General features: G+C 34.9%; 1 protein-coding gene across 5 annotated transcripts in view; it reads right to left on the bottom strand.

The window, feature by feature from the left end:
• The window catches only part of LOC134749208 (high affinity cAMP-specific and IBMX-insensitive 3',5'-cyclic phosphodiesterase 8), a 159,477-nt gene that overhangs the window by 31,500 nt on the left and 100,072 nt on the right, over positions 1-27,905 (bottom strand). For all 5 annotated transcript variants that reach the window (XM_063684084.1, XM_063684083.1, XM_063684082.1 and 2 more), the window contains 2 exons: positions 25,414-25,619; positions 8,112-8,171 (listed from right to left, as the gene is read on the bottom strand). In XM_063684084.1, coding sequence (XP_063540154.1) covers positions 8,112-8,171; positions 25,414-25,619 — 266 coding nt within the window. The remainder of the gene's footprint in view (positions 1-8,111; positions 8,172-25,413; positions 25,620-27,905) is intronic.

Raw genomic sequence — 27,905 nt, 5'->3', positions numbered from 1 at the left:
CTCGTAATGTCATTGTCATCTTATGCCTCGATGTTTGCAGTAGGCACATTGCTGCTCGGTATATTAAAAAAATACAGGGTCAAAATTAAGTGTAACTTAAGAAAACTTCTTAATTAATGATTACACGGGTAAATCCCATATCTGCTTTAATTTATTGCCCTTATTGGATTTACAGACTGTATATTGTATAAGTTATAAATTGAATTAGGTGTCAAATACATAAAAGAAACAATGATCGTGCCCCCTTGTGGCCTTATAGAGCTTATCTAGTAGAATCAGTCTTAATAATATCAGCCTATGGTAATCCAGGCCATGTATGAAATGTAAAAGCGTTTTTATGATGCCGTCAAAAAGCCAAAATGCTTTCCTATTTCCTACTTGTTTTGCGTCAGGAGTTTTATGCGACAAATAATATCTTTTTAATGCCTGATTTAAGTTTGCTCTACATGGAACCTTCGTATTAAAAAAAACAGCTACTCTTGCCCAATTAGTAAGTATTATTTATATTTGTACCTATACTATATAGTATTTTATTTATATTTCGAGTTATTCGGCGATAATCTCTACACCTTATAAAACAAAGTCCCCCGCCGCATCTGTCTGTGTGTGTGTATGTTCGCGATAAACTCGAAAACTGCTGAACGGATTTTCATGCGGTTTTCACCTATCAATACAGTGATTCTTGAGAAAAGTTTAGGTTTATAATTTGTAAAGGTTTTGTGTGACCCGTGCGAAGCCGGGGCGGGTCGCTAGTGTAAAAGATAAGATAATAATAAGATACTCGATACTAATCACTGCCGCTTTTTAACACCACTTGCACCATCCCACTAACTCGGGGTTAACCGGTTAAACCATTAACCCAGTGTCAAATTGTACTGGTAACCATGGTAACTCCAGGTTTACCCGGTTAAGGTATTGGGTTAGTGAATGGTGCAAGTGGCCCAAGTTTAAGACGGATATTTACGATTTGAAATCTGCGAGCTGCTGAGCATCCTAACAAGCCAAGTCGAGAGCTCTTATGTTGTTTGAACTATTCGGATCTGTGGTTGATAATCCGCAAATACGAATTTAACTGCTCATTAAATTTCGCTAAATTTTCGTTTATTACAAGTAAAATTGTATTCCTGTTGAGCTGTGTGTATAGGTAGATTCTAAACCTTGATAAGATACTGGATGATTAAGAAGAAAAAAAAATATGCGTTCCCAAACTGACGGGGAAAAAATAATAGTTATTTGTTTTACAAGGGGCAAAGTTGTTGTTTAACCTCACGTGTTAATATTGATTAACCCGAGCAAGCGAAAGATTCCAAAACTTAACCACCAGCTTACGTCGTGGTTCGAAAAATGGAATCTTGAGCGTTGCGAGGGTTTCAAGGCACAGGTTAAACAAATTTTGCCACCGAGTGAAACACAATAGTTATTTGTTATACAAGGGTGCAAAGTTGTATTTTACCCGCGAGTGTGGAATTGAGACACGAGCAAGCGAAATGATTCTATAGTTGAACCACGAGCGTAGCGAGTGGTTCTAAAATAGAATCCTGAGCGTAGCGAGTGTTTAAACACACGAGAAGTAAAATACATTTGCACCCGTGTGTAACACAAAACTTTTCCCCTCACTATAGCGAGGAAAGTGCAACATCCACAGGCGTTAGATCATCTTCGTCACTGGAATCACTATTTTTTTACGATAATACGATATTATAACAGAAAACTCTGAAAGTTGTGCATTTTTACGTGTCGGAGCCGGTGAGAAAAATTTTGTTGACAATGTTGACATTTCTGACGATGCGTTTTGAAATTGCATCGATTCAACTTGTGCGTTCAGAATTACATTCAACATCATTTAAAAAAACAAATGTTTCTTATGGAATTTAAGGATTATGACTTAAAATCATTAAATAAAGCCAAATTTGGTATTTTTTATTAAATTCTCAAACCATTTATTTAATGATAATTAATATCGAACGAACCATTATTATGAGCGTTTTACGTTTTGTTATCTGTCAAAAGCTACTTAAACCACAGAACTAGGATAACATAAGCATAAATTTTAGGACTGTGACTTAAACACGCTCCATCCAAGGTCAAATTACTTTCCCCACTAGTGGATAAAATGCGTTTTTCCCCGCTCGTTTTAAAGGATAAAAGACGGCTTTCCGAGCTAGTGAGGGGAATTTTTTTTAACCACACTAACTATATACTAACTGTAAAATATAAAACAAAATCAAAGCAAATCGATTCAAAATGAATGTTATTAAATATTTATCATTTAAAATCATCATTTAAAAGTCATTATTATTCACAACCACGGGACTTAATCGCGTAAAATAAGTTTTGGAGGTAAATTTAAAACTTATTTGACGCGATTAAGTCCCGTCGTTGTGAATAATAATGAGTAATAATCGTGAAAGTTTAAATCAGTGATTTTAAAGTCAATTCTATTATACCAGCCAACATAAGAAAACAATTCAAAATTTGCATTTGATTACTTTGCTTCACGTGTGAATGAAATGCAACTTTCTTATCAGTTTTTGAACAATCAAGAGAACCTTTACCAGCTGGGGTGGTGAAAAATATTTTGCAATTTTTACATATTAGTAGTATAAGTGAAAGCTGTATAGAGATATTTCTAAGAAATTGTATGGTAATTTCTATTCAACACCGGGACTTAATCGCGTAAAATAAGTACTTAACTAAATAAGTAAGTAATAAACTTATTTTAAGCGATTAAGTCCCGTCGTTGTGAATAATAATGAGTAAATATCGTGAAAGTTTAAATCAGTGAACTTCTATTCAATTTATCTCGACCGAAGTTTACGTAAATAATCGTATACACAGCAGTATGTAACTAAAATAATGCTAGAAGACGTTCTAAGTAAGGTAGTCACTGAAAATTCATAATCTCACAGAAACTGCCTTGAAAAAGTAAGAGCAAAGTGGCACGCTGGAGAGCAAATCCAGCTTTCAGGGGGAGAGGGGTGTTTTATGTCTTAAGCCGCATTAAACCTGATCATAAAGCAACATGGCCGTCACGTGGCCCGATAAGTAGGTACGAGTACGAGTACAATCAGTATCCGTTTATGGACTTACTTCTCTTTAAAAAAGTATTTTTGTGCCCGGGAATATATAAGAGACCCCGTTAACGTGGTGGATATGATAGTTCCCTACGTAATGAAAATCCATGGAGAAATAATTTTCCATCAATGAATGCCTATTTCTTGATTTTGAAGTTGATGATTGATGATGATGATGAAGAATAGAAGAGAGTGAAAAACGCAAAAGGAGCAGTACATACAGGTTCTATTCACCTGTGTGATAAAATAATTACTTTTTTTACACAAAATTGTTAAATATAAAAAATAAACAATAGTTAACACGTTCTAAAAGTGTATGATTATTGATTAATTAAACTCTCTAAGCTCGGTTTAAGGTTACGTTTCAGTGAGAATTGTATTATTTATTCGGTTTTTAAAACAATCGATTGTTTGGTATGCAATGATCGATTGATTGTAGGTAACACAAAATTTGTGTTGCAAGAAAAACATTTATTCTGAGTAAATATTTTATTTAGGTAAGTACCTAAATATTCCTCGAATAAATATATTCATGTTTAACTATATATGGAACCGAAGAGATTGGCAGCCAAACATCAAATTTAGAGAACGCGACAAGCAGATAATAATTAAATCAGTGCCGTGTACGATGTCTAAAGCGTCTATTCAGAAATAGTTATTTGTGCATCAAGAGAGGAAAGTTGGTTTTTCTTGCAAGTGTTTATTTTAAGTCCCGAGAAAGCGAAAGATTCTATAATTGAATCAAGAGCGAAGCGAGTGATTCTAAGGTAGAATCTTGAGCGTAGCGAGGGACTCAAAAACACGAGATGTAAAATAACTGCTCTCGTGTTGCACACATAATTTTTCACCTCAGTAGTGAGAACATATTAAAGGTTAAAATGTATTTCGAATTACACAGAATAAACAGAAAAAAAAAGTATTATAATATGTACGATACGGGACCGGACCGGACCGGACCGTACCGTACCATAAAAAAAATGTAAAAAAGTACAAGGCCTTCACTAAATTAAAAAGCTTCATTGTTTCACTCCCTGGAGTGAGGAAAGTCGCACTTTCCTCACTCCATGGAGTGACGAAAGTAGGCTTGTTCGAGCTGCTAAGGTGAAAAAAAAAATGTCAATATAAATGATACCGATCTCATCGCATCCTTCTCGCACAAATATATAAGTTTAAGTGCGAGCAGTAGACCCTGACATTGAAATTGGTATACGTAACGTATTTTTAAAATCTTTAAATGCCTGAACTTACCCTGAGGCCTTTCTCGCATAGACACGAGTATGTCGAATATACGTTACTCTTTTAAGATTGATATATACTTACATGTTTTCACGCGCTTCGGTTACAGTAGGTACTAGATTGAATTTAAGACGAGGTGAAGGTATTTATAGAAATACACGAGCTAAGGAATGTACATTACGTTGTGACTAATTATAATTAATGATATTTAAAACACGTTAAGCGAAATCTGTGTCTTAATTATTATCGATTTAAGAAGGCAGTTGTTTGCATTTCATTTATTAATTTGTCAATCATGAAAGAAACCTCTCGGAATCTTATATTTTAGAATGTTATAAACACAATTTGAATAGTTTTTTTTTTGTCTGGCATAATGAATCAAACCTGAAGAACTTGTCTGACTATGACTGAAGTACTGAAATATGAGTGACTTTTTATTTTTTCTTACGTTTTTAAATTATTTTTTGTATGTACAATTGTACAGTCACGCTTAAACCGCTGAACTGATTTAAATGAAATTTGGTATAAAGATAGTTTGAGTCCCGGGAAAGGATATAAATAGGGTAGTTTTTATCCCAGAAATCATCCTTTAACGGGGTGAAAAGGGGGGTTGAAGTTTGTATGGGGGATCGATAAATAGCAAAATGGGGAAAAAAAAAGCTACGCAAATTACTAACTCCATTAGTCCACGCAGACGAAGTCGCGGGAAAAAACTAGTAGAGATATATATCTACAGTTTGCATTTTAAAAGTATATGTAACCGTCTAATTGTTCTACATAATATAGACTCGTATCTCTTTTTGTCAAGTTACTGGAGAATGGTAGATACTTTTGACGCGTTGTTTGATCCGCTACTTTTGATGGTGACCGTACTACTCTTTACCGTTCATTTTACGATCACATTAGTAATATCATCAATACATATTTTACGATACTTATTGTATAGGTTATACCTGGCCGAGGACCGAGAAAACTGGCGCATACTCCACCGACAAGAGCCATGCTCTTAAATTATGAATGAATGAATTGTATAGGTATTTAAGTACCTATTGAATCTATTTGAAAGGGCGCAGAACACAGAAGGGAAAATGTTTACACGTATCTACATAAAAATTAATCTATCATACAGGCCCGGTACTCGCAGCTACAATATAAGTTAGTACCCAACTCCGCCAAGTCACTAATAAACTCCGCAAGTTACTTCGAAGTGGTAACATAATATAACAACTTATTAGTTACATAAATGGCGGTCTATTTATCCGTTAATTTTATTTCTCAAGCGTCTCGTAGAAGTAACAAAAAGAAATGATGACTTTCTCAACTCTCGGGTTTTCCCTCGAGCCATGCCTGTTAGAAGAGTAAATTCTATGGTATAAATAATAAATCTCTTGTGCAATTTAGTTGAAATTGCTTAAAGGTAAATCATTTGAACTTGTTCATAGTAAAAGTTTTTAGTTTTGCGTTTGGGTTATTTGTCCACGCCCAAAATACCACTTATATGCATGGCTAGGTACTGCGTTAATCAAAAACATTGGGTAATGATCGCATTACTTACACTCTTAAATAGTTAGCATTACCCGGATAATTATTTCTGAGAGTTTCAGATTAGTTTTGATTTAATGCATATTATAATTTATTTGATTAGGTATTCACTTACAATCTTCTACACTTAAATCCCAATTGTAGATTAATACGATTTTTAAGAATTAGATTTAAAAAATATTTTACGATGATAGATGTTATGCAAAGTTACAAGTTAAAATAGCAAGGTTTAACATTGAAGTTAATGCAAGTAAAACTCGAGTTCACGAGTATTAGCGTCGTTTAAACTATAATACATATTAGACTTGAGCTCAAGCGCAGCGAATTTAAATTCAAAGAATAGTCTGCTAGTTTTGCATAATCTCAACGCAGACGGGACAAATGTATGCAAGGAAACCATAACTAAGTACCCTACGGTGAATACAATATTCATAAATCTAGAAAACTGACTTTAATCTTACGTCCTTTATAATTAGTTAGTCTTCTTCGATAGTCGAGCTACTTATATTTTTTTTATTTTGATTCTTATTTCGGTTTGTTGAATAGAGGTTTTCAAAATATGAAAATACTAACTAGTTGTAGCAGCATCTACGCATACAGAGAAGTAGAGGTTAGCCACAGCCTGCGTTCTCGTCAGTGTATCAATAGGTACATACTTATTTGTAAAATCTGTCTTCTCTTTTATTCTGGGCAGCTGCTCTGGCCAACAACAATACGATTTAATTATTCTGTCTATTTATTAATCAATTTGTGACCGTTATCGAGGGTCTTGTTTGCTTTAAAGTTGTTAACTACATATTGATTTCCTGTATAAAGTTGACTGATAGCCACACTGTCTTTTCATCCATTCATATTTAAATAGTAGTAGTAAACATGTTGTGATATAATGTAAAATTCAAGCGCAATGTATATTGTTCTATGAATAAATGCCTATGACTACGACTATGACATTACGAGTTAATATAATATTGAGTTGTGCTGTATAAATGAAATATAAGGTCTGTAAAAAACTGCGTGGTGTTTTTGCACCCTCTTGTCGGTATTGCGTTTTATGATCCTTTCAACTAAACGTGTCAACGGCTCACGACAACGTGGCAGCGACATTTTCTAATTTTCTTTTGGAAAATGGCGGAATTTTGTAACTTTTAAAATAAATATCTGCGTGGGAATATTGATTTTCCTTATACCTCTAAAATGTCGTTGGCTTTGTACCTCGCAAAGTTAGAAACTCCCTTAACAATTTCCAGGAGATATACGGGCTAAGTTGTTAAGTAACTTCAAAATGTTTATGAAGAAAAATATATAAGTACATTGGTTAACGATTCAAAATATGAGTATCGAAACTTTTTTAGGGAGCAATGTAAGTATTAGACTTTATACGTTTTATTGCTTAAGCTTGATTTCCACTTGTTATATGGCCAAAGTTAGCCCGTGTAACAGTATTAATTGGACAACTCATAGAATATTATTAATTATAATTTTTTTCAATGCTGCGCTGCTATTTACTTGCGTTACAATCAATCAATGGCGCAATTACACTGCGCCAATTCTAAGTCGTTCGCCGAATAGAATGTCAGTTGTGTGGGGGCCTAGCCAAGATGACAATCGTACATCGACAAACGCCAAACGAAGAGAAAAAGTGTATCGGGATGACAGGAGTTACGAAAAGTCTCGTGACTTTTTCCATACATTATTTAAAATTCGATTGGAGTTTTCTATCAACGATTTTCATCTTGCCTAGGCCCCCACGTAACAATACACTTTGATCTGCCGACAATTTGTACCGGTAGTTATTGAAAAGTTTATTCCGATCAATAAGTCATTTAGGACCTACATAACATCAAATAATAAATAATAACCTTTTACACGACGTGTGTTTATTAAAAACATGAAAAACACAACTAAGTAATTAAATCATGTCAAAGGGAACAACGAACGATAAAAAAACTGTAGGCAATTAGATATGAGAGGTATTGTTACCATAGATAATTAATTAAATGCAGACTCTATGTAAATCCCGACAAGCGTACTCGTACCTACGGGCGGTTTTTATACTTTTTATAACTGCCACTTCGCTATTAATTAAAACAAATTGTGCTTTTGATATCACGCGATGTTGGAAAATATTATTTGGTGAAGGCTTAAAACTTTTGAAATATAATACCAGGCCTGTTAACGAGGCTTTAAATTTTATGGGTTCTGTCGTTCGTGGAAGAGTTTTTTCTCTAAAATAAGATAAAAATAAATATGTGGACTCACCTTTTCTTGACAACTGCTATGAGAATTATGTGCTGAGTGTTTTTGGCTTGTCGTATTGTTCTGAAAAGAAGAAAAATATTATTAGTTAATGAACGTATAAAATGTGAACACCTTGAAATACACGTATATTTCAGAAGTACTTATGTGAAATGATAGAAGTCATCTGATAATTTTCCAGTTGTCATTAAAATATTTTATTTCATAAAAAATGATGACATTATGCTATTATTTAAAATGCTAAAGTTAATTCCGCCGGGGGCCTTACCTACTTAGATGTATTTTAATTTAGATTGGTTTAGTTTTTATTATGAGAAGTTTTTATAATAAAAACCTGTACTTATGTACCTTACCTATGTTGAACAAATAAATGCTTTTGACTTTTGACTTTTATATATATGTATAGTTTGTAACCTAAATATGTTTTTGTTACCTTAAATAAATACCATAACAAGAAAAAAAAAGTTAAGTAATCTTAGAAGTGGATGTGAGCAATTAGCCTGGTTGTAAATTATGAAATATGTACCTACTTGAAATACAGGGTGAGAGACTTTCCATTTAACAAGTTATTGACATATTATAATATTTACCTAGCTAATCTGGAGCTACGTAATTTAAGTTTTATTAAAACTTATAATACGTTCCGCACTTGGATGATGTAGTTGGCGAAGCTTCGAGGTAGAGTTGTAGTAGCATTTAAACCTAGGTATTTAATTTTTACCTTTAATAATTACCTTTTAGTATTAGTAGTGTTAGTTAATATTCCAACTAGCTACATTACTAAAAATGATAAAACTCTGAAGGTTGCAATATAAATTTAAAACAAAGGTAGTTTTTAAATAATGTACAGCTCCACTAAGAAATGTTTCTTTGAAGGGTTAATTGGAAGGGTTGAATGGTTTAACGGCGCCTACGCGACGTATTGCTAAAGGTCAGTAGTATCCATAAGAATCCCCTAGGAATATTCAGCGAATCACGTTTAAAAGGTGTGCGGTGTTCGGTGGTAGAGCCCTCCGATCCGCCATGAACGATTTCTCAACAAGCGGATTATGACAGAGCGCGAGCTGCGCGATAAAGTAAGCTGACAGAGGTGAGAAATCGAATTCATAAAAAGATAATTCAATTGAAAAACATGTGTAGATTTATATAAGAAACCATGTTTGATGACCTGTCTGGCCTAGTGGGAAGTGACCCTGCCTGTGAAGCCAAAGTCCTGGGTTCAAATCTTGGTAAGGGCATTTATTCAGTGATGAACACGGATGTTTGTTCCTGAGTCATGGGTGTTTTCTATGTATTTAAGTATTTAAAATAAGCCTAAAATATACCAAAGAGTTTTGTTATACATACATACATACATACATATAATCACGCCTATTTCCCGGAGGGGTAGGCAGAGACCACGGATTTCCACTTGCTACGATCCTGACATACCTCTTTCGCGTTTCCTTCACTTTCATAACATTCCTCATACACGCTCGCCGGTTTAGGGTGCTCTTGACCTGGCCTTTCTTCAGGATTTCCCCGATCTGATCAGAGAAAGTCCGCCGAGGTCTGCCCCTTCCAACTCCCGTTTCTACCTCTCCCTTATACACTCTTTGTTAGCCTTCTTTCACTCATTCTTTCCACGTGTCCAAACCATCTCAACATACCTTTCTCAATTTTTGTCACTACATCTTCGCTCAGTCCACACTTTTCCCTTATAACACTGTTCCTAATTCTATCTTGTAATCTCACACCACACACACTTCTCAACGCTCTCATTTCCACTGCATTCACTTGGCTCAGATGCCTCTTCTGCCATACCCAACTTTCGCTACCATACATAAGTGTAGGCACCAGCACCCCTCTATGCACAGCCAACCGTGCCTTTTGCGACACCTTCTGGCTGCTCATAAAAGCGTTAAGTGCTCCATTCACGCGATTTCCAGCACTCACTCTCCTTTCAATATCTTTATCATGCTTACCGTCCCTAGTGAGTAATGTTCCCAGATACACAATATCTTTCACTTGTTCTACTCTTTCTTGACCAATCAAAATTTCACAGTTTGTCATATATTCTTCAGTTTTGTTATAGCTATCATATATCGCAAAATGAAGGTAAGCTTTCTGAAGCGCACGTAATAACACAGTATATATTATCTTTACGTAAACTTCACCACTACGAGTACAAGCTAATATTACATTTTAATTGGCACTTGAAATTATGATGTTGGGTACAAAATTACTTGGAAAACCTTTTTGGTTAAGTACCAGATCAAACTCTGCTACCCCCGTTCTGTTTGTTTTCTGTTCTTAATTAATCGGTAGGATTAATTTAGTTATTTCTGGCATTGAGTTATTTCTGGAATGTATTAACATTGGCCGGTTGGATATTAGGTTCGGTAGGTGCTCGATTACGATGAAGTTTGTTATGAAAAATTGTAGGTAGGTACTCACATAGTAACATTTAGGGCCGGTTGCACATTTAGCGGACTGGTCAACGTCACTCAGCACTCTCAGCAGTGAACTATGGAACTTCCCATATAACAAAATTTAGCGAACGCTTTAGAGCCACCCCACTAGCGTCTCCCGAGCGTCGGCGTCTAGTCAACTCTATCGGGCCAATCCGAACAATGATCTAGATATCAACTAGATATCCACTAGATATGAAACAGAAACGATAACGAGATATTTAAGAAAGTCATGTCAAATTTGACATTTCCGCGATTCCGAATGTCCTCTTGAACAATCTCTTTAAGGCGGTTCCCTGAGCCAGAATGCGAAAAATCTCCTTATATGATTTTTTCTAAGAGGCGTTGATAATAGTAGACGTGAAAATAATATATGTAGTTCTTGACTATATTACCTTTAATATCTTCAATACGCTTCCGATACACGAATTATGACACTTCGCTCGATACAATTAATTCTCAAAGTAACTGCTAACTGACTTTTAATCCAACTTTACTCGGTTATTTATTATGTGATACTATAAACAAAAAAGAAGAAAAAACAATCTTACCTTGAATAGTAATTTCATAGCTTTCGAATTTCGATATTGTAAGGTAACGTTTTTAAAATAAATAAAAATCGACAAAATTCGATCAAAATTGAGACTTGGCGCGCATGATCTTTCCCGTTCTTTCTTACGAAATGTGACAGTGACAGCAGCAAACCTATGGAACGGCCTTAAGATTTGCTTAAGATATTACTTAGATATCCAATGGATATATAATGGATATCCCAAAACAAAACAAAAATTGTAGCGTGAAATGACAATTGGTTTCTCGAATCGAACTGCAAAAGATAACTAGTTGAGAACTAAACTATAACGTATCTATTAGATCTCGTATTGTTCTCGTATCTAGTACCTAATTATTACATTGGTGACAGATGGTTTGGTGCAACCAACCCTTAGAAAGAAATATTATGCAAATGCGATAGTCATAAAATGAAATCAATACATGTTTGGTCAAACCAAATTGTCAGTAAATAAGAACAAAAAAAAAAACCGGCCAAGTGCGAGTCGGACTCGCGTTCCAAGGGTTCCGTAATACATTACACAGGTTAAACAATGTATTTTTTATGTGAAATGTCTTTAAAAACCCGTAGGGGTCGGATCAAAAACTAAGTAATTAAGTCCGACTCACGCTTGACTGCACATTTCTAATAGGTTTTCCGGTGATCTATAGGTAAAGATCTATTTTGTGTATTTTTTTCAAAATTTTTGACCCAGTAGTTTCGGAGATAAAGGGGGGAATGGTAATTTTTTGCCTATTTTTTTGAATAACTTCTAAACTTATTAAATATATTAATAACGGGTCACTCACGTATTTTAAGTCGAAAACTCTAACGTCTAAACTGAACTGAAGTCTAAACTGTTTATCTTAAAATTATAAAAAAATATATTTGAGATTCTCACAATGAGCTCTTTTATTTGATATGTAACACGATAGAGTTTGACAAAATTTATTTTTGAATTTCTCATTTACCCCCCAAAAGTGGCCCCCGTGTTTAAAATTAATTTGTTTACGTTACATTTCCATCTTTGGGTCACAAACTTACATATGTGTACCAAATTTCACCTTAATTGGTCCAGTAGTTTCGGAGAAAATAGGCTGTGACCGACGGACAGACAGACAGACGCACGAGTGATCCTATAAGGGTTCCGTTTTTTCCTTTTGAGGTACGGAACCCTAAAAACTATACTCATCTTTTTCTTTTGGATGTTAGTACTAGTGTAAGACAAAGATAGTATATGATTCTTTTGTCTATGTTTGAAACGTGACAGTCCTTTCGGCAAACTATATTTAATGATATTCATTAATCGAAATCAAGTTCTGATATACGCCAAGTAGGTAGTATGTTTATCAGATAACTAGCGACCCGCCCGGCTTCGCACGGGTAGTTCACCTAATTTACCCAAAACCTTTACAAAATATACATATAAACCTTACTCTCGAATCACTCTATCTATTAAAAAAAATACCGCATCAAAATCCGTTGCATAGTTTTAAAGATCTAAGCATACATAGGGACAGACGGACGGACAGACAGCGGAAAGCGATTTTGATTTATAGTATGTAGTGATATTAAGATAAATAGAGACTAAGTCTGGCCATCCAAAGAGATAACGCTGCCAGTCTTCTGGGCACCATAACACATGATAGCGACCTGGGGAGCATTTTTTATTTATAAGTTTATTTTAAGTTTTATAAGTTTAGTTTAGTTTATTTAATTTTAAATTTTTCCATAATAATTATAACTTTGTTACAATAAATGTCATATCTGGATTCAATACAATAATTCAAATCAGCATAATCTTGTAGACCAACCCCATAAACCCGAATTTCCAACACCATTAGCAAAAATGAAAAGAAATTATAAAATAAGTGCTAGTGAAATGCCGACGACATTGTTTTAGTCTCTATTTCCTTACTCCATAATTCTCCGTACGTTAAATTGACATAATTTGAATTTTTCATCGTAGGTATTTTGCTCTTAATTGAAGAAGAAGTTAAACTCCGTAAAAAGGTTCTACTTAAATAAAAATATACCCCTGAACCCGTGTTACGTTTTTTTACACTTTATTATACTTTATAATTAATGACTGAGTGTTTTAGCATATTCTAATGAGGAGTTTATGAAATGCTTAATTACTTCGTAGGTAGGCGTGTTGGTTTGCTTGGAGCTTAGGAGGTATTAATTTCAGTTGGTTACGCTGTATAATCCTGAGTAGAGGGTCCCGACCCGGCTCTAATTCCTAATGTATTTAGTTGGAATATCTCTGTAATTTAAGGCACTTAGGTACCCATATTATTTTTTTCCTATATTTTAATGAAAGCCAGGAATTTTCAGAAACGCTAATTGAAATGTTTTTCCCCCAGTTTTTTTTACTAGGAACAATAATCGGAACCCAGGTAAAAATGGTGTATGTGTACCTAAACATTAACACTTCCCTTTAACGTGTCTGTCTTAGAGCTAGTTCTAGGTTAAATATGAATTATAAATAAATGAAGTTATTTATTGTTAATTAAAGCCGAAAATATTGAACGGATCAAATTTACGGTGTGGCGTTAAAACCACTAATTGGTTTATTTTACAGATTTCAGAGCATTTCACAATTTTCACCAAAGTGTAGCTTCCTGAAGCTACTATTATAAATAAAGTGATCTGTTGATCCCTACCACTTCTAGATGTAGGTCTTTATAGAGTACGACTGTAGTAGAAACACATAAGGTAATATAAATTCTACTCTTGACAGGTGAGTAAAAAAAAGTATTATTCATTTCTAGGAATGTGGCAGATTAGGTCATCTCACTTTTACATAAATTCTAAAAACGTAATGGCAATTCAAAAACAAAAAAAAGATGGCTGCCTTACAGAGAGGTTTTAATTTACTGTTAAAATATTACCTACACAGACTGGAGGAAACCGGCCTGTTTTGAGAGAGTCGTCGTACAAAATATTTTAAAGTATATGATTTTTTACCGTGCATGGATGGCATAAATACTGATAAAACATTCTTCTAACTCAGTAAATTATAACTTTACCGCAATTAATGTTATTAAATATCAGTGATGGTCAGCCGCCATCTTTCCGCACCCTTTTTTCGACCCGTCCCTCCCTCCATAAACTAAAACCGGTCAATTCGTATTCTTGAGACCACGAGGAACACATCCATACCAGTTTTAGGTATTTAGAAGAGATGTTCGTATTGTTCGCCTGAAAACACATAAATTTTATCGTCCGATATTTTGCAGGGAGCAGTGTAAAAACCATTGCACAATTTTTTATTTTGTTGTAATTTATGGATAATGTCGTTGGCTATGTTATTTTAATTTTAACTCTACTACTAAATGTAGTAGAATGTGAACAAAATAAAAAAAATATGCAATGGTTGGCAGAAGAAAGAACAGTTAATTATTCGATGTACTATAAAAAAACGTTTGACTAAGCACGTTTACGTCATACTTTATATAACAAGTAGGTAAGAAAAATAATGGAATACATATAAACCTTCCTCTTGAATAACTATCTATTAAAAAAACCGCATCAAAATCTGTTGCATTGTTTTAAAGATCTAAGCATACATATGGACAGACATCCATCCAGACAGCAGGAAGCGACTTTGTTTTATACTATGTAGTGATGAATAAAATAAAGTAAAATAAAATAAAACACATACCAATCCGTGGGACTGGGACTTAGAAGGTTGAATAATTTATACCATCGTAATAGAACAAACGTTCTTTTATCTATGTTGTTCAATTATGTGAATCAATTGTTTTTAGGGTTCCGTACCCAAAGGGTAAAAACGGGACCCTATTACTAAGACTCCGCTGTCCGTCTGTCTGTCACCAGGCTGTATCTCATGAACCGTGATAGCTAGACAGTTGAAATTTTCACAGATGATGTATTTCTGTTTCCGCTAAAACAACAAACACTAACAACAGAATAATATAAATATTTAAATGGGGCTCCCATACAACAAACGTGATTTTTTTGCTGTTTTTTCCGTAATGGTACGGAACCCTTCGTGCGCGAGTCCGACTCGCACTTGGCCGGTGTTTTTTTAGCTGTAATGTAATGATAAAGACATTTTTAGGTCCAGAAAACGTGGTGTTGTGTTGTACCCCGTGCTTGTACCGTATTCGTATATATTTATCGCGTGGAAGAGTTGTACGAGTTGGCGGTGATATAAGGGTCCTAGCTCGCTAACTCGCTATGCGGGTGAAACACAGATCACTTACATATCTACTTACCTACCACCAAAAGGCTCGAGAGATAGCGACAAAATTTGCGTCGCATTTAAGGTCGTTCCATCGGCTTGCCGCTATCACTCACATTTCACAAGAAAGAACGGGAAGTCATGCGCGCCAAGTGTCAATTTTGAGCGAATTTTGTTGTTTTTATTTTTATTTTAGTAGTTTTATTATAGCGGTAAAATTACTATTTAAATTAAGATTGTTTTTTCTTCTTTTATTTGTTTATAGTATCACATAATAAATAACCGAGTAAAGTTGGATTAAAAGTCCTAGTTAAAGGTTACTTTGGGAATTAATTGTATCGAGCGAAGTGTCATAATTCGTGTATCGGAAGCTTATAAATTAAAGATAATATAATCAAAAACTACATACATTTTTTCCACGTCTACGAATATCAACGTCTCTTAGAAAAATATGATCATATAAGGAGATTTTTCGCCTTCTGGCTCAGGGAACCGCCTTAATAATAATAAATGTGTACAGTAAACTGCAGAGATAACCTACCCCCCCTGCATAGGAACTTGTTTGCAAAGGGGGGCGGAGGGCAGTTATCTGTGCAGCTTACTGTACATAAAAATTTGAGCAAAATTGTGAACTATAAACTGAGAGTTGCTTCGTAAAACGGAGTCTAGGAAGGAAGTCTATGAGGCAGATGGCAGATATGAGGCAGGCATGAACATTGAAAGAGCTGTTCGTTCGTCTAGAAGTTAAAAACAAAGTACACATAACTTTGAATAACTCCGTGGTTAATTTTTATGAAAATAAAACTAAGTAATTAAGCTCTACTCGTAGCCGCTAGAAACAATAGTAAGCGAAATTTTGCAAACGAGTTCTATAATTCACGACAGCCACAGGATGGAGTGAATTAAAGACTCGAGTTTACAATATTCTAACCCCCGGAGTTACACAATTATTTTTAAACATAAACAAAAATATTTAATAATAAACGCCAGTATTTTAAAAGTAAAACTCCTTTATACCTTGACCTTAAACAAAGTATCTCACTTATAATCTACTTGGTGCGTATGAATTGGCGACATAATAAAAGGAAGGTATAACTCCCTAGGGAGTTATAGCTTATCCTTCAGTACATCTGCAATAAATAAGACTTTTTCGAGCAAGTGTGATGAAATTTATAAATTTATTTGGCGAAAATGGGTAATCTGCATTAGACGTGTTAGTAAGTGTAATTATAAAATTGTATAATCTTTTCCAACTGTCTAAATACAGTATGCAAATAGGGTATTTAACTGTATTTAAAATAAAATGCAAGAAATAAAGCACCAGAACAATAATAGAGAAACGTAAACAGCAGTTAATTCTAGACACAATTTTTATTTTAAAACCTGCATAAAACTATAAAGAGTAGGTAATTTGATCGTGACGTCACATGCTAGTGTTTTACAAAAATTCCATAGTAGCAAATCGTTTGGACAGTTCGGAAAAAGAAACTGATTTGATTAGTAGCCAAATTTGGGAACAAACCAAATTATTTTATCATCTATTTTGATTTGTGTTTTTAAGTAGTCACACTGCTATATATAGGTATGTATATATTGGAAGGGCTTCGTCATTTTTTCTTTTATATGTGACATCTATTCCATATGTTACAAAATAGGTATCATCAATTCGTTAATATACTACTCAAGCTTATGCTCGTCAGGTGTTTGAAGCATGAAGACGTGACGCATGATATTTTTAATGTAAAGCATTTTTGTGTCCCTTCTTCTTAATCGTAGGTATTACTTAGATATTATGTTTTTGTTTAAAATTCTTAAAGGTAACATCAACTGTCCTGATCTCCTAAAACTAGTGACGTTTGGTTGTCCGCGTCTCCCCTTACGACTTAGATCCTTATTCCATGTAAGCTTTTCTCGCAAGAACTATTCTAGACATACCTTTTTCAGACGAGTCCCCAGTTTCTATAATAAATATTTGTTCGATATTGATCCTTTTAATAATTCCTTGTCTAGTCTAAAAATGCTAGTAAGACGTAAACTATTTTATTAATTCTGTTAGTTGGTTATGTATTCTTAAACTACTACGTTGTTCTAACCTACCCTTTTATTTTGTTAATATTGTTTTTATGAACCTCCAGGTCTGTTTGTATCGTATCTCAATTTTTGTACATTGTGTACAACATATGTAACATGCATATTATGACTGTTTGTGTTCTAAATAAATAAAATGTACATTTAGGAAGTAAGTAGTTAAGTACGCTTAGAGTTTAAGTAACCCCCAGAATTGTTTATATACGCAATATAGTTACGCATGTGATGTTATTATTATTAACAATAATTTAAAAATAAATAAGAATAGTGATTTAAATTTGAACAAGTTAATTTCATGATGTCCTCATCCAATCGTGTTACTGTGAAGTTGACTTTAGCTCTACGGATTCAGTCTATAAATTTCATGCGTATGATAACGAGATCCTCTGAAAGCCAGCTCGATGGGTTTTGCGGATTTGCCTCATCATTTTATTTAATGCTTGACGTGGCTGCCCTTGACTCTAATTATTAAATAATGAACCATCCAAACCTCACTCTGATAAAGGACAATTAAGATGACTCAAATTTAACGCATATTGAATAGGTATTTAGGAAACTACCTAATACCTATTCAATAATTACCTAGGTAATATCTATAACATGCAGTTACATGAAATATTTGATTTAAACTATAGTATTTTTCACATATCTTGGGTACGGTGACAGTAGTATAACTAGTCAAAATTTCTTTAGTACACAATTTCAGCTACAATACAATCCTTTCAAGTTTATTGACAGAAGCAAGTACAAAATAGGTGTTGAAGTCCCTGACTTCTGAGCTAGGTAAAAACCTGTGTTACAGAAGTCAAAAGTTAACGAACAATTTATATAGGTTTATTAATTGACAAATGGAGTAGGTGTAAAATGATAACTTGTCATAATCCCCGCAGTTAATTGGCCCATTCGTTAATGTCCGCGCTCGCCGGTGCGTTTTCAGTCCATCAACTCGACTCGACGGGCTCGGTCGGGCCAAATTACGCGGAAACGCCAGCCTTCAACGGTCACTGCATTATTACAGAGAAAATCAAGAGTGGGTTGTTTATTCTACGTTAATATTTCAGGTGTAATATAAATAATATACGTGATATGACAGGCAGTTAGTTATCAGAGAAGAATGGAGCAAAGCTGAAATGACGACTATTCTGTCAAGAGTCAAATAATAAAATGTATAAGTAGTATAAGTAGTGATTTTTGCTTTTCTACGCAGTTGTAAAATAGGCATAGTTGTATTGTTTTATTTGTACTTATAAGTAATGTTAATAAGACAAGACACATGATATGAGTAAGAGTAGGAAATCTGTTTTTCTCTTAATAACATCTTGATGACGATGATGGCAATAATGTCACTTTATTTAACTACTATAAAATGGCAATTTCACCAGCGAACTGACAATTTTTGCATTGAAGTAGGTATAAGATTTCGACGAATTGAGAATGAGTACCTTCTTTTTTGAGGTCGGTTCAAAATAAATTAACATGTATGTAAATTTCAATGAGGAAAACAATTCTTAAATTGATTGCCTACTGTATTCTCCAATTTCCTATATAAAAAGGAACCAACGTCGTGAACACCATTTGTATACCGACTTCCTCATTTGGCAGCATTTGTTATGAGTACGATCACTCATGACACTAAAAAAGTGAAGGTCTGTAACAAAAAGTTACTGCATAGTTATTAAATTAATTTTTAACAAGCAGAAACGTCTGCGATCGATGCTATTAAGCTTAGAATAAATTTAAAAGTGGAAGAATTACTGCCTTGGGTGAGACTTGAACTCACGGCCTCTGGATCGATACTCCAGCGCTCTGCCAACTGAGCCACCAAGACCAGTTTTATCAGTTATTAAAGTTGCGTAAGTATACTTAATTATGATTTTGGGTTGACAAGCTGGATTAAACTTTTTGACTTAATACCTAAACCGTTACTGTTAACCGTTACTGTTATTGGATTCCCATTTCAATAATTAGTTACTTTTAGAAAACTAGGTAATCTTGTTGTTACATATACCGGGTGTTTCGTGTAACAGGAGCATTAAATTAAACTGTAGGCTTTACTCCTCAAACTGACCAACATTTGTTCAGCAACTTTAAAAAGTAAGTTGTCTTTTGATTTTCATTACACTTTAAAGTTTATTCTTAATATAAAGGATGACAAGCAACGTCAAACACACAGATGGCAGCGTACATTGAAAATAATTTTTAATTACCTAGTATGAAAAAGGTATAATCTAAACATTTCATAATTTAAAAAAGATGCTGAACAAATGTTGGCCAGTTTGAGGCGTACAGCCTTCTGTTACTGGAAACACCGTGTATATTAATTTGACTCTAGTGATTTTTCGTATTTGTGTAAATAAAGTACAATATAAATAACAGTTTTTTAGCAAAAATATGTAACATACGTACTTATTGCATAGTCTGTTAATTGGATTGTACGGTTATTGTCCGCTGTAACGGGGTTTGCTTACTTTATGTTAATTAAAAATGTAGTACTTCATATTCTAGCTTTTTAGAATTTTATCGTCTTACAAGCTCGGTAGGTATAACATTTCGCCCGCTTAATAGCTAAGTCTGACAATAATGAAATTTGACCCTCATTGTGCTGCGAGCTAAATAAGCGGAAACATGATGATGCCATTTTTTAATATTGCCTTGTTGGACATGGTAACACAGACATAAAAAATGTAGTTAAACTAAGACAACACTGTAATAACAATTTTTGATAGCACATGCAGTGCGTGTTATTTTATACGTCAAACTTCTATAAAATTATGTCGTATAAATAACACTTGCACTGCGTATGCTATCAAAATCGTTGCAGACTTTTCTTGGTCTAACTCTAGGTATGTACCTACGTACTTGGTACCTATAATAGTAGGTACTCGTATAATATGGGGCCTCACATAATGGTGTAAATATATCTTTGAATACAGATTCAGTATTCCATCCAAATAATACGGATCATTATTATTTACAACGACGGGACTTAATCGCGTAAAATAAGTATTAAACCCACCTCCGACGTTTCGAGGACGGCGTTGTCCCCGTGGTCTCGGAGAAGAAAAAGAAGGGAGGAAGGGAGGGGGGGAGGGAGTAAGTCCCGTCGTTGTAAATAATAATGAGTAAAAATCGTGAAAGTTTAAATCAGTGTAATACGGATCATATTAGGTAATTTCAATATCATGAGCAACAATCTTTATTTACGAAAGCATGCGTATACTCATTTGCCCAAAATGCCCCAAATAAATAAAATAAAATACAGAAAATACTTAATGCCTACATCAGTGAAAAGAAGAAACAAAAAAAAGGTATTTATCTGATGCGATCACGTGCGACATCAAATAATAACAAAAGAATCACGAGCAATCTATTTCATGGACGCGTCAGCACCCCTGCAAAGTGTTAAACCCTTTTGCGGGAAAATTTACCACCTGACCGATTTTTTACTCGAGTCGCGCAAAAGGGGCCCATAGGTATTTGTGATTTTTCCGTCACCGGATAATTTATAAGGGAACGAAATATATGGAAATGTGTAGCTGTAGAAATTCTTGTGATATCATATACTATAGGTATTCGCAATTCACGCGAATATTTCGCGTTCCTTAAGGGGAAATACTGACTGAGCGATTTATCAGTTGAATATATTTTAATGTTGGCAAATAAAAAGATTCATCAAAAACTTGTCCCACAGCCGTCGACATAGCGAGCTGTAGTGCGAATAAAAAATAAGTAAGAAGTAAATAAATAAGCGCCGATCGGTCAAAATTAACACTGTCAGAGTTAGTATTTACCTTAGAATCGACAAAGAAAAAACTCGTTCATCGCTTATCCCTTCTCGCAATTCGGTGGCGGTGGGGCAACAGCGTTCATATTCTTGCATTGGTTTTGATTGCTCTGGCTTAATCGTACTCTACAGTGGAGCCTCATTTGTGCGAGCGCAACGCAGTTATATTTATATTACATATGCGTTTATTTTAAAATGTATTGTTGAATGTTCCTTTGTGTATATGTAAGGTTTCAGAAGCGATACTATATCACGTTATTATTGTTTCTATTTGAAAAAGGTTTACCTTTTGATTCTTAAATCACATTCGCACTATATAATTTATCAAGCAAAAACAACGACCTTAGCAAATTAATTTAAAGTATAATAAAAAGAATATAGTTCAGTGCAAAATCAAGAGCACGTCGACTTTTGCTTAAGACGGAGATTATTAATTTTTTTTTTAATGTTTAAAAGTATTTAATAACCTTTAAATAGGAATAGGAAAGCGTAGTAATAAGCTTATTCCATTGACGCGTCTATCGGAATTCTAGCGTATCCCATTCCCAGCCATCAGCATAAAATATGCTATAAAAGTACTTTTATGTCTGGTGGGTGAGTTTTAAATATTAATGCTAGAGATCCGCTTATGTTACCAACAAAAAAGCCTAGTGAAAAGGTAAATTTTTGTTCCAATATTTGTTTGACTTAAGGTTTCAATATACCTACCCTATAAGATATAACAAACACCTGTACAATGTACGCAGAATATGCCTGTTTTTACACTAAATTTATCTGTATAATAGGAAGTGAAGGGATAATTTTACTTTTAGGGAGGCAAGAATAGACAGGAAGATACGGTTTATTTTTAGGGGAAGGGCTGTCTTCATAAATTTCTCTTTCTTTTAAAATAATTATGTTCACCAGGAAATGTTACAATCTAATTAATTAAGCAGATATTTATATTATATTTAACAAGAAAAAAATATTTTTTTAGCACACCGAGGCGTAAAGGATTGTATTCGAACCAAAGTGGTTTTAAAGATGAACTATATACTGACAGGACTTCTTTGTTAAATTATTTTATTATTATTATGAATGTGAAATATACACATTTGTAAAATGTTAAACTGTCTTGCATGCTACGATTCGTGAAATAAAGCTCGTTGACAGACAGACCGACAATGGAGACTTAATAACATAGTCCTATTAGCACCCTTAGGCAACGTACCTCTAAAAAGTAAAATTGTGGGATTTCTCACTAATATTTTTACGTAGTACGTCAATGGATACCATCGAGAGAACTATGAACACGCTGTATTTATTCCATGAATCTAGTATAAACTGGATCGGTCATGAGGGGTGGGGGAAAATGACCGAACGGGATAGTCTTATGTATCTTTCAGTAGGAGTAGCAGAGAAAGCGCTGTTATTGTTTGTCCTTGTCATAAATAGTTTCAATTTTCCACCGCTGCCACAACCGAGGTTGTGGCAAACAAATAAGTACGTGACATATAGTGATGGTTAGCGTTATGAATGCTTGAACTTTGATAAAATAATGGTGAATTGTTCTGTAATCGGCTGTAATAGCCGCTCTGAGCAAAAATATGAGATCATAACCTTTCACACGTAAGTACGGTATTTTACACCTTCCTCTTAACGCAATATGTGAGAATAACATCGTAAAATTACGTTACACTCAAAGCAATGTAGAATCAAACGATTTCAATAAAAACATCACAATTATTTACGCAAATTAACAAAACATTATTTGTAAAATTATCCGCCCAAATTACGTAGAGAGTCTGAGGTCAGCCATTTTTAAACTTCTTCTTAATTTAGCTGCATAACAATCATGTTAGGGATACCAGATGAAAATATCATAATTTTATGGGTAATTTTGACCTCGAAGTTTTTTCGTACTTCTAATTCCAAAAAAAAAACCAAATGTTGTGAAGATTAAATGTGGTGTACATTAATTGGTGTGATTGCGATTTGTGATTTCTTTAAATTAAAACCCATAATACATTTTATTGTACGTTTTATTTACTAAACACGTTTAGTTTTGTACCTCCTGCGTGAATTATAGGAGGTATTTCATTGTTCATACGCCTAAAAAGAACGGCCCATTGACATTTTATTTAACAATATTTTAATACCGTCAAACAAGCTAACTTTGCCTCCAGGGTAATCGCCCCAACGTGATATCAAATATTGGGGTAATTTTTACCAATATGGTATCCCCACGTTTATGACGTCATCTATGTCTATCCCTCACGGGCGCACGCGTATAGCTGATCTATATAATGCTAGGTCTATGATTTATTCAGTATATCACGAGCATCCGTGTCAAAGCTAGATACTTCAAAGGAAACACGATATTAGAAATTAATTCCACGTACTAGCTGAATGTCAAATTAATTGCACTGCGGCTTTGTAAGCGACGCTTAATACGTCACATATACGTAGACTTAACGTTTCTAGTTTATGCTACCTTTAGATACGCATATTATATGCGTGTATATTAATTGCATTGTAATTACATTAAACCTATTAAGTAATGATCATTAAGACCGCGTAGAATTTTTATTACCTACAACACGAACTCCATTAAAATATGATCGATTACATTGCCATTCATGTTTTATCAAATTTCAGCTCAATCGGATACCAGCAAGTGTTAAAATTTTAAAATAAGACAACTTACATATACAAATAGTATGTTAAATATTTAAAAGCTCATAAGATCCACCCGACTCCGATACATACATTTTGGTTAGTAAAAATTAACATTTTGCAATTATTTACGCAATTTCGGTGATCTTTTAAAGTAAATATGGTCGCCTTAACGCTACTATATTTTTACGTCATATTGAGGTGATTTGCCTTTTTTAATATGATTATACCCCAATACCAGGAAAATCGTAGATACGAAGACGGGAGAGAGGTAGGTAGAAAATAAATTCTGATAAGTATAAATAAAATTATGATGATATCTTGGTACCTACAATAAAATTCTTAGCGAACGCATCGAATGCGTCCCGAGTTTAAGAGGACTCCTAACGAGCTATTACCGCGGCTGGCGATTATCCTCGATGGACTAATGACGACGTCTTAAAATTGTTCGCTGAACAATGATAATTAACAAACAGCCAGTTCACTTCGCAAAATGGAACTCTGGGATACCGTGAAAGCATTTTTAATTGAAAAATAGTAAAAGGTAAGTCACGTTTAGAGTCAGACCAAGATAACTCTGCAGTGATTTTTATAGCATAGACGTGCAAGTGATATTTTAAACGTAAAACTTCTATGAAATTATGACGTTTAAATAACACTTGCACGGCTGTGCTATTAAAATCGCTGCAGAGTTATCTTGGTCTTACTCTAACTATTTCTTTTTTTACGAAATGTATACGGTTTGATATTATCCTTTGGTTTTGTGACGACCGCTTACCGAAGATAGTACCGTAGAAGGTACATAATTTAAGTGCAAAAAACGTTTAGCCCCTGAAAGGTTATATAGGTAGCTAGTATTGTATAGTACAGGTACGAGTATTGCATCTGAGTTTTCCACACAATAAATAACCTTCAATAATAATTTATCTATAAGTTCGCCCTTCAGCTCGGGCCGCATTTTATATGTACCTATCGTGTACCTATAAAGTGACACCTGTATCACAAACAGGATGTCGCCTAAGTGTGCCAATAATTAACTTTTAGCATAACAAGCAATAAGTTAAGTAGCATAGCAAGTAGAATAATTTAGTTAACTATCTTACCTGCAGACAAACTAACTTTTGAATAATAAATCTCTCTATCTCTCTATCTATCTATCTATATAGGCCGATAACCTGTAATCGCTGTTTGCCTCTTTTTATATGTTACAAAGAGATTCAAATATTTACAGGCCTTTTATAAAACGTGACCTGAGCTTTTGAATCGTCTACGCTCGGAAAGCAATAGGAATACTGGACCAATTTACCACCATCACTGGATGTACTTACTGACACCATTACCATGGCATTGTGTCCACTGGTTTACCTACCTAACGCGTAACTTTGGAATCATGTTAAACACGACAGCAGACTATACATGACGTGTAAAATTAAGGACAATGTCCTACATAACGACAAAAAAGAAAAATAATAAAATCGGACCAATATCATTAAGAATACGAATATGTTGTCGATAGGCGGGCTATGTGATGGTGGTACATTACTAGGTCATCTTATTTTAAAACTAACCTGGCGAGATTCGCAGCATCAAGCGCTTGCGGTTGCCGCGCGTCAACCACGGCGACATGCGGTAGCCGCGCGTCGCCGTCGCGCCGCAGCGCGTCGAGCGCCTCGCGCGCCGTGCGCACCGCGCGCGCCTCGCCGCCGGAGCGCGCCGCCGCCGCGCACGCGGCTGCGCATACGCGGGAGGCACGGTCCGGGAACACGCATAGCAGCTGAACAGGAAATAGTATAAGTTTAATTTAATAAGGATAAACGCGCAAAAGTAAGCTCAGATAACCATCAGTTGCACCATCCGCACTGGACAGACTGATCAACGTCACCTGGCGCGCCGCGGCGGTTTACTATGAAACTAACTCTTTAACGATGACAAACAGTTTGGTGCAACCGACCCTAAGTTTATGTTGTTCAGGACTCATGAGCTCATGGAGGTAATAAAAACCCCTCAAAATATTTTTATTTTATTTTTTTATCAATGTTGCATATTTGTGTCGTGATTTTCGAGTTTATCGCACATGACGGTGGTGCGAAAGTATTTTTTGCGTTACAGTTGGAACCATTATAATATTTATAATCTGTAGCTTATTATGAACCTCACACCGTTACCGTAAGTGACTAGGTACACCAGCCAGCAGTTACTGCTGCAAGGACGCAGAGGCGTTGGTCTCACAAGACAGGGAGGGACGGGGAGGCTCATCAAGCTTGCTCAAATGCACGTTCTGGCAAGATCCAGGCCGTCGGTCAGAGGCATATGCTACGGTACGCTATAACAACCTCCGTCCAGACCTCCAGACAAACTTGTTCCAAACCAGGACGCGTATTCGGGCCTACTCGTGTACTCCTCCCATCATCTGCCGCCCCGGCATGCTCAACTGACCCTCTTGCCTCAATTATATTGACGTGAGAAAATTTTGAAATTTAAATAATTTATAACATTTTCATTTTGAATTAGAAATAGATAAATCTGTATCCTTCTTGTAAGTATGACTCACGTTAGACCGGGCCGTGTCCGGGCCGGAGCTTCCGGCGCTTCGTTTTCTATGGAAAGCATCACGTGATCACATGTCATGTCATAGAAAAGTAAGCGCCGGAAGCTCCGGCCCGGACACGACCCGGTCTAACATGAGTCATCCTTTTACATCGCACGAAAAACATTCAAAAATACATTAGAAGCAGTCTTATCTTTAAATCAAAGTTCGTGATTAATGATTATTGAAACAGGTGGACACAATAAATCATGCGTATTTGCGCGTAAGATCTGCGGATTATTCGTCAGTAAGCAAGATATTCTCAGAAATGATTATTATGTATAAATAGGTAGAAGAATAAGGAAAAGGCTTTTCCGTAACTGAATTTTTGATGATGTGAGATCTGATAAGGTTATTTTTATATATCTTTACTTACGAGTAGACAAAGATACGAGAATAAAGAAAGCTGCAAAATGAAAACGTTAGTAAAGTGCATTAGAGTAACTTCGAATGCACGATAATTTTGTAAATGGCTAATATCGACTAAACCAGAAGCATTTCATACTTTAGCAACACTTGTTAAGCTATCGCTACTGCAACGCTTATTACATGGCATCTTAAGCATACTGTTGTTACAATATGTAATAATAGTTTAGTAGATATTAGCAACCACGACTTTTTAAATCCTAAAGAGATACTTTTACGCTACCTTGTAAGTTTTATACTTGAAATATGGATGTTGTGCTACGGCGTAGAGGTTGCGTATCTAGGAGTTACGATTTCATTCAAAAACTCCATACAATCTACATGAATAATGCTACGCCGTAGACTTAACTTCAAATACCATCTACACGAAACCAATTTTTATCAAGCAGATACGTTTGCCACAATACAACCTACAATTATTTTAAATTAAAGGAAAAATGCTTATATACACAGCACTTCGGACAAGATTCGAACTTAAGATAGAACATTAAAATAATGTCATCTTAAAAAGTTAGCCAACCACCAGCCATCGTCGTGAAAAAGGAGTCAAAAATGTAACCGTTTAGTACACTGGTAGGCACGCAGAATTTGATTCAAATGGCCTAAACACTTTTAACAACATTTGCAGCATTTTAATGAATTTCGGGGTGTACCGCTAGTACTAAGGTGTACGGAATGCACGGTCATTCTGATGCCGGGGCTACACTAACGGGAAACGCCGTTGATTATCGGGATAATGGACGTCTTTCATACGGCCACACTGATATTATCGCGATAATCAACATTATTGTCATGTCTGCGGCTGCGTCTGACTGCCTGTCGACAACACGGTACCTAAGTAATAAGAACGCAGACATTTAAATTATTATGTCAAATACCAAGGTGCCTTTGTCAGTTTTAAGTTATATTAATTTAAACTAAAACGATTTTCACTCATAATTTTAAACTAACACGGGACTTGATCGCATACAAACTTACATTTATCTATATGGCCTGACGTTGACTGGTGTTAGTTTAAAATTATTTTAAGTTATTCAGTTTATTAAA

The sequence above is a fragment of the Cydia strobilella genome, chromosome 18 (assembly GCF_947568885.1).
Source record: "Cydia strobilella chromosome 18, ilCydStro3.1, whole genome shotgun sequence".
Classification (NCBI taxonomy): domain Eukaryota; kingdom Metazoa; phylum Arthropoda; class Insecta; order Lepidoptera; family Tortricidae; genus Cydia; species Cydia strobilella.
The sequence above is the reverse complement of the archived record's forward strand: the minus strand, read 5'-3'. Positions and strand labels throughout refer to the sequence as shown.